General features: G+C 38.8%; 1 protein-coding gene across 1 annotated transcript; it reads left to right on the top strand.

Annotated features, from left to right (window-relative positions):
* The first annotated feature begins 1,563 nt into the window (after nucleotides 1–1,563).
* Nucleotides 1,564–3,863, top strand: LOC140837260 (DELLA protein GAI1-like). The gene has a single exon (XM_073203354.1). The coding sequence runs from the start codon at nucleotides 1,867–1,869 to the stop codon at nucleotides 3,559–3,561; it is 1,695 nt and encodes a 564-aa protein (XP_073059455.1). The 5' UTR covers nucleotides 1,564–1,866; the 3' UTR covers nucleotides 3,562–3,863.
* The last annotated feature ends 5,004 nt before the right edge of the window (nucleotides 3,864–8,867 follow it).

Below are 8,867 nucleotides of genomic sequence, written 5' to 3'. Positions count from 1 at the left end.
TTTCCAGTATTTTAGGAGTACATAAATCATGGCTAAACAATGGTTCAATGTTGGTTCGGGTTGGTACGAAGCCATGGTTGAATGCTAAGTTTGTTGGGCGTAATTGTTTCGTTTCTAGTTCGATTATGAAGTGTTGGTCGAGTTGAGTTTATTTGCATGTTCTCATGTTAGAATAATGTCACAGCGATATATTACGTGCATAAAATATAAAATGTTTATTTTTGAGATATATGCTATATGACTTGTGGCCACCTAACGCTTATGGGATTGCTTCACCCGGTGACTTACGACCGGTTTACGATTATGTATGGGTATGGATATTCAGTCTAAGAGCTGTGATGATCTCTAACGCCCAGTATACTGTGGTTTAGTCTGATCAGACGTGCATGTTATGTTATGGGCCACTTGCGTAGAAACATTATCTCTACCGCAAATTACGATATGATATGTTATGATAGAGCTTTATCGAGCAAAGCTTTTACGTCTGATTTTCAGATATGCACGTATTTATAATTATCAATGACACGATTTTCACCTTACGCTTTACGATACGATATTTTTATGTTACACGAAATTTTATGATATATTTACTTGTTATTCATTATATATGCATGTTGAGTCTTTAGACTCACTATACTTGATTGTTGTAGGTACTGATGAGGTCGGGACCGAGGGCAGTGACCAGTGAGCTAGGATCAGCAGTAGTAGGAACCCGAGGACCTCACTTTGCATCATTTACTATTTATGCTCAAACTCAATTTTTACTTTGATGAATTATTTTTTTAGTTGTGGTTTGAAAACAATATTTACTTCCGCTGTTACTTTGAACATTAAATCTTTTATCAGTTTATTTTATGAATGATGCATGTTATTTAAAGTTCACTTACTAGAACTTGGTTGTTGTTTTAGGTTTTGAATTCTTGTTCGAATATTCTTTAAAATTCCAAGAATTTCTTCCTGGTTTTCAAGGATTTTTTCCACATTTTGTAGTACATAAATTTCCATAATTTTGTACCGTCTTTTGAATTTCTCTAAGATCTCCCGAGAGTTTATAGGAATCCGGTACTATCTGTAAGAACATGTTATTTTGAATCATAAGTTTACCTTAGGACTCTGATAAGTTCCTTCTTGATATCTAACCTTAGTTAGATCTTCTTGTTACAAATATTTCAGAGTTCTGGAATAATTCCTGTAAATAAATAATCTCGAACTTGGGTTCAGATTCATGTAATTTGAGAAAATTCTTCTCCTCAAACACTTAATTATTTGATAATAATAATTTTTTATGTTTGAAATAATTTTACCTAAGTTCTGATATCATTTTCGGCCCAACAAATCAATCACTTGAATATGATGGTGTTTTTGGTCATATTTTGGGTGTTTAGGAAGTTTAGGTAAAATTTTTGAGGGATAGTGAATTAGGGTAAAATTGAGTTTGAATTTAGGGATTTAAAACCAATTTTCTCTTTTGACATTCATAATATTTCATTTTAACAATGTAATTTTTTAGTGACATTTTTTACAGGATAAATTTATATAAAAAAAAAGACCTTTTTTCAAAAATCCCATTCCATTTCTCTCTCCACATCCATTATTGGAGTCCCCAATAGCATCAGTCTTCTCTCTCCCCTTCCCTTCACACACACACACACCCCGCAGACGCACTAGACGTGAGAGAGAAAAAGCGCCTCTCTGAGCAAACAAAAACTCAGAAACAGAAGGCCATATGTGAAAACCCAAGCATCCCTTCCCCCAATCCCCACCGTCCAGATTCCTCTTGTTTTTCCTTCCTAAAATCGTAACCCAGTAGATTATTATCTAATCACAGGCGGAGATTTTGAAATTCAGAGCTTGTTTTGACAGGAGATGAAGAGGGACCAGTTAAATCAAGAAAATAATCACTCCAGCAGCTGCAATTCCTCCAGAAAGGCTAAGATGTGGTGTTCCGAGACCGATGAGCAACAGAGCGATACCGGGGTCGATGAGCTGTTTGCTGTTTTAGGCTACAGCGTGAAACCCTCGGACATGGCATCAGTGGTGCAAAAGATCGAGCAGTTGGAGGAGGTGATGGGGACCATTCCGCAAGAAGACGGCCAGCTCTCTCAGCTCGCCTCCGAGACCGTTCACTACAATCCCTCGGATATGTCCTCGTGGCTGGAATCCATGATTTCCGGTCTGAACCCGTTGCCAGAGTTCGAATCTTCCTCCTCCACTGTGGTCCAGGATCCATTTCTGCACTCAGCACAGATGGTGGTTGACTCCGACTTCGGGTCGGATCTCATCGCCATACCCGGAAAAGCCGTGTACCCCCGAGTCGAACCGCCACCTCCCCCAGAGTCCCCGCCGCAGAAGAAGATGAAAACGGCATCGTGTTCGGGAAACCCAGCCGCCGTTTCTTGGGGTTTGACCAGTGAGTCGACTCGTCAGGTGGTCCTGGTCGACTCGCAGGAGAACGGCATACGACTCGTCCACACTTTAATGGCCTGTGCGGAAGCTGTTCAGAAGGAGAACCTGAAATTCGCGGAGGCTTTGGTTCAAAACATCGGGTTTTTAGCAGTTTCCCAAGCCGGCGCCATGAGAAAAGTCGCCACTTATTTTGCCGAAGCATTAGCGAGAAGAATATATAAACTTTATCCAACAAATCCGCAGGACTCTGCCTTCACAGATTTGCTACAAATGCACTTCTACGAGACTTGCCCGTATCTTAAATTCGCTCATTTTACAGCAAACCAGGCTATTCTTGAAGCATTCGCTGGTAAGAACAGAGTTCACGTGATAGATTTTAGTATGAAACAGGGAATGCAATGGCCAGCCTTGTTACAAGCCTTGGCGTGGAGGCCGGGTGGCCCGCCAGCGTTTCGGCTAACTGGGATCGGCCCACCTTCGTATGATAACACTGATAATTTGCAGGAAGTGGGATGGAAATTAGCTCAGTTAGCGGACACGATTAATGTGGAGTTTGAGTACAAAGGTTTTGTGGCTAGCTCTTTGGCAGATCTGGATTCGGCCATGTTCGATATCCGCGAAGGCGAAACGGTGGCCGTGAATTCGATCTTCGAGTTGCATCAGTTGCTAGCAAGGCCAGGGGCGATTGAGAAGGTATTGAAAGTAGTCAAGGAAATGAAGCCTGAAATCTTAACTATAGTGGAGCAAGAGGCGAATCACAACGGGCCGGTTTTCTTGGATCGGTTCAACGAGTCATTGCATTATTACTCGACCCTGTTCGATTCTCTGGAGAGTTGCAGCACCGATGGAGTGGTGAGTGAGCAAGATAAAGTTATGAGTGAGGTGTACTTAGGGAGACAGATATGCGATGTTGTGGCTTGTGAGGGTATGGACCGGGTCGAGAGGCACGAGACATTGGATCAGTGGAGGAATAGGCTCGGTACGATGGGCTATAGCCCGGTCCATCTGGGTTCGAATGCGTACAAACAGGCTAGCATGTTGTTGGCTCTGTTTGCTGGTGGGGATGGGTATAGAGTGGACGAAAATAATGGGTGCTTGATGTTGGGGTGGCACACTAGGCCATTGATTGCTACCTCAGCTTGGAAACCTAGTTAAGACCCTGTTCGGATTCGGATCGAATGACCTGGTTTCGGCTTGGTGATGTGGGTTGATCAGGTTATCTTGGATACGATTTGCCTTTGAGAGGGGCTTAGACCCGCTACTTGATGTTTCATGTCCAATGGTAGTTGCAAATTTCAACTTTGTTGCCATCTTCTCTCTAGGATTTCTATGATGTTCATTTTTCTTTGGTTTATTGGGTGAAATCTTGTATTCTTCATGGGTGAGTCCGAAATAGTCGATGTGTAATTTATGTTTAGTTTTTGTTTTTACATAATAAAGTGACTTTTTCTTGATTTTGTATGTGATTATGTTAAACTCAAAACTATGTGATTTATGCTTATTGATTATAACATAAAAATTTAATTTATTTATTTTAAATAAACCAGTGCCTCAAAAATTGTCTAATCATGATTTGATATTTTTAAATTAATGATTTTTTTTAATTATTAAAAGTGAAATGACAATTTAAAAGGCTAAAAATATGGATTAAAAATAAACAATTAATTTTTAACAATAATTTTTTTAAAGATAATAAGTTTGGTTATAAATAAATTACATATTTATTAAAATATGTTTTTATTAAATAAAACTTGAATGTTTTTATAATTTGATAGGAGTATTTTTTAGGACAAATTTATAATAAGTTCTCATCTCCAAACTTAACTTTCTCCTTATTTCTCATCCTTCAAATCTTTGTTTGAGTTCCTCAAGTTTTTAAATTTTGAAAAATATCATTGATCTTCATAATTATGGTACGTAATATTATTTTACGTATTGAGAATGTTCTTAAAGACATGCAGTTACGCAATGTTTTCAGTCTAAAAACATGCAGAGATGTAAGGTTCTTAAAGGCATATAGCTTAAATGAAACATCTCTAACTCGTTTTTCTTTCAAATGTACTAGATTTTTTTTAGTAACTCGGCCAAACCTATATATATACTTTTTGCACAATTAAAATAAACTCAACTTCTATTTTTTACTCAAAACTCAGTAACTGCAGTAAAATTCATAAAATCGTAAACGTCAAACCAAAATTAAAGTTAGCATTTTTCAAAAAATATCATAAACGTCATAAATCCTCTCAAAAGCTACTCTTACTTCCAAAAGTCATGAAAATATTTAAATTACTGTAAAAACATAATTGTGCGGAAAAAATTACAAATTTCCTCAGGTTGGTGCAACATTAGTCTATCTAGTTCAATCATTCAACCCTCATGTATCAACATAAATATCCTCACGTGTATCATTCACACCTAATTAGTCTATTGACTCAACAAACCTTAACCATAATAACAAGTAATATGTATACATCCACATGCAACCGTGAATAATAATTATAATAATATAGTTTTATGATGAACATGCATAAACCTAAATATTTTCTTTTATCATATATGATATGAATCTGGCTAGGCACTGTGTGCAAACGTTTGGGGGAAGATTTAAGATGTGTTGTTGCTTCAGACTTTCAAGCTTGATTGTGATAAAAGATGATGAATCAAGCATATTCAAGCAAGTGGTGGAGTTCAACAAAGAATATAACGAAGGACCTATAACGAGGGGAAGAAGCAAGAAGTTTAAAGATGCACTTCAAGGACTAATGATGAGCTATCAAGGAAGTCCTACAAGTTTGATGTCTAAATTAGAGGAGGTTGGGAACCATGAGAATAATATTGGAGGTCTTTGGAATGTTATTCAAGTGCAATTGCCGAAGGTCCAGCGCACCCGCGCTCAAACAGGGACCGCACCCGCGGTCATGCTAAAAAAAAAAAAAAAAATTTTTTTTTTTTTAAAAAAATTTTTTTTTTTCCGAGACTATACGGCACCCGCGGTCCAGTCTGCACCGCACCCGCGGTCCTGAGGCGCACTTCCGTGTCAAATTTGCTAGTTATCTTATTTAAGCCTTTTCACACACCTTTCTTGTTTTGTTTTGTCTATTTAATCATTGTAAACATTATGAACGAAAAATAATTGAATGATATAAGAAAAACTTGAGGTTCTCTCAATTTTCAAAGCTTTTAGCTTTGTTCTTCACAAGAAGAAAACCAAATCAAACTTATCAAAGATTTTCATCTTTGTGGCGTTTGTCGATTGTTCTTCGCACGGATTGTCAAAACAAGTTCTTTGAAGGTTCGTACGAAATTCGATTGTTATCATCGTTGATATTTGTTGCTAAGTGTTAATCACTTAGAGGTGAATATCACAAATCTTTACTTGTTTCAAAAGATCGGGACAACATAATAGATCCTTGTTTGTTATTGAATTGAGGGTGCGATTTCTATATTCGTGCTTGCTATTCATTCGTACTTGGATTCTCATCAATATATTTTTCTTTTCATCATATACACACACACACACACACACACATTTCCTTTGAGGTGAAATCCGTTCATGAATTGTGACAATCTTTTAATTTTTCGGTCGATTAATCAATCTCAGCTGTAACCATGGTACCAGGAGGTGAGGCAACAATAACCACTTTTCTGTTCTGTGTCTTGCCCTATAGTCGACAAGGACACCAGAAACCACTTTTCCGTTACTGGGCCTTGGCATATGGAAATTCGGTTTTGGGTTCCCACGGGGCTTTGTCCCGTAAACGAGATCTACTGGGACTTTGTCTCTCACGAATCCTCATTTCCTTACCGTCACAATTAAGTCATTTCATTCAAAACATTTTCAATATTTCCATCAATTTATAAAATATATGTATAAATCTCATTTCCTTTTAGACCAAACATGTAACACTTCTTTTAGCATTTATCATTTTTCAATCACAAAATCCCATAACCTTTCAAAATAAACATTTTTAACCTTCATTACAGCATTCAAGACACTGCCAGGACTCCTAACATTTTCAGGTGAAATGACCATTTTGCCCCTGAAGTCCGAACTTTCCCATTTTACCTCTAGACCTTAAAAATTCGACCCGAATCCATACAGGAGCAACTCCATTAGAAATGACGCCCAACTCTTGGACGAAATTCTTTATCCAAACAACCTCCTTTGCTGCAGCTGATGCAACAATGTATTCTGCATCAGTGGTGAAATCCGTTGTACTGTCTTGCTTGGAACTCTTCCAAGAGACATTAGCACCATTGAGCATGAATATGAACCCAGAGGTTGACTCCGAGTCATCGATATCGCTTTGGAAGCTAGATTCGGTATAGCCTTCCAAATTCATTTCACCGCCCCCATAGACCAATAACAACTTATTGGTCCTTCTCAAATACTTGAGAATGTCTTTCACAGCTTTTCAAAGTTGAAGACCAGGGTTCGATTGATATCTAATCACTACACTTAGTGTGAAAGCCACATCAGGACGTGTAGATATCATCCGATACACGATGCCTACAAATCGCAGATGCATAAGGAATGCTTGTCATCGCCGCTATCTCTGCATCAGTCTTGAGAGACATAGACTTGGATAGGGACACACCATGACACGTTGGTAGATGTCCTCTCTTGGACTCATCCATTGAGAACCGCTTCACGATGGTATCAATGTATGTGGACTGGGTGAGACCAAGCAATCTTCTTGATCTATCTCTATAGATCTGTATTCCCAATACAAAAGATGCTTCACCCAAGTCCTGCATCGAGAACTTACTCGCTAACCATATTTTAGTTGATTGCAACATTACTACATCATTCTCAATGAGTAGAATGTCATCAACATAAAGTACCAGGAATGTCACAGCACTCCCACTGACCTTCTTATACACAGGGTTCCTCAGGATTCTTAGTAAAACCAAACTCTTTGATTGTACTATCGAATCTAAGGTTCCAACTCCTAGATGCCTACTTTAGACCATAAATAGATCTCTGAAGTTTGCATACGTACCATATGCGCACTTCCGACATATGTAAACCCTTCAGGTTCGGACATGTAAATCTCTTCCATAATATCCCCATTAAGAAAGGCTGTCTTGACATCCATCTGTCATATCTCATAGTCAAAATATGCAGCTACGGCTAGCAATATCTTTATAGACTAGAACATTGCAACTGGAGAAAAGGTTTCCTCAAAGTCAACTCATTGTCTTTGAGTATATCCTTTTGCCACCAAACGCGCCTTAAAGTTCAATACCTTCCCTTTTGCCCAAAGTTTCCTCTTGTAAATCCATTTACACCCTCTGGGAATAGTTCCCTAAGGTGGATCCAAGGTTCCATACTTGGTTCAAATGCATGGAATTCATCTCAGATTCCATTGCTTCAAGCCACTTGGATGAATCGGCATCAGATAACGCTTCCTTGAAGGTCCTTGGATCACATCCATGGATAGGCTCATCATGGCCCTCTTCAAGAAGCAGAACATACCTCATAGGTAGTCTCGAGACTCTCTCGGATCTTCTAAGAGCTTGTATCTCCTCTCTTAGCTCTTCAGGTGTGTGTTCTATAATTGTGGGTGTCTCTTGAACCTCTTCGAGTTCTATCATCTCCGCTTTTCTATCTAATTGAAATTCCGCTTCCAAAAAGTTTGAATTCCTAGAAACAAAAACCTTTGTTTCTTGGGGATGATAGAAATAGTATCCAACTGAATTCCTTGGATATCCCACAAAGTAACATAAAATAGATCGACTATCCAATTTTTCTCCCAATATATGCTTCACATAAGCAGGGCATCCCCATATTGTAAGATAAGAATATTTTGGAGGCTTACCCATCCATATCTCATATGGTGTCTTATCGACTGCCTTCGAATGGACTTTGTTCAACAACAGCGCCGCTGTCTCAAGCGCATATCTCCCAAAAGGATGGCGGAAACTCCGTGAACCCCATCATAGATCGAACCATGTCCATCAAAGTTCGATTAAGACGCTCCGAAAAACCATTCAATTGTGGTGTAGCAGGCGGAATCTATTGCGAGAGAATCCCATTCTCCCTAAGATACTCTTGGAACTCGGCACTTAAGTACTCACCACCTCAATCCGATCGAAATGACTTAAGGCTTCGTTCCAAGTGTTTCATTACTTCACTTCTGAATTCTCTGAACCTTTCAAAGGCTTCAGACTTGTATTTCATCAAATACATATACCCATACCTCGAAAAGTCATCGGTCAAGGTGATGAAGTAGCCATGTCCATGCTTAGTGGTGATGCTAAGCGGACCGCACATATCAGTATGGATCAAATCCAATAACCCTTTGGCTCACTCCACATGGCCCATGAAGGGAATTTTGGTCATCTTTCCTTTCAGACAGGATTCACAAGCCGTGAGAGAATTAATATCGGACATATCAAACATGCTCACTCCCACTTGCTTGTTCATCCTTCTTAGGGAAATATGTCCTAATCCAGCA

This window comes from Primulina eburnea, chromosome 7 (assembly GCF_022965805.1).
Source record: "Primulina eburnea isolate SZY01 chromosome 7, ASM2296580v1, whole genome shotgun sequence".
Taxonomy (NCBI): domain Eukaryota; kingdom Viridiplantae; phylum Streptophyta; class Magnoliopsida; order Lamiales; family Gesneriaceae; genus Primulina; species Primulina eburnea.
This window is presented reverse-complemented; position numbering and strand designations above follow the sequence as displayed.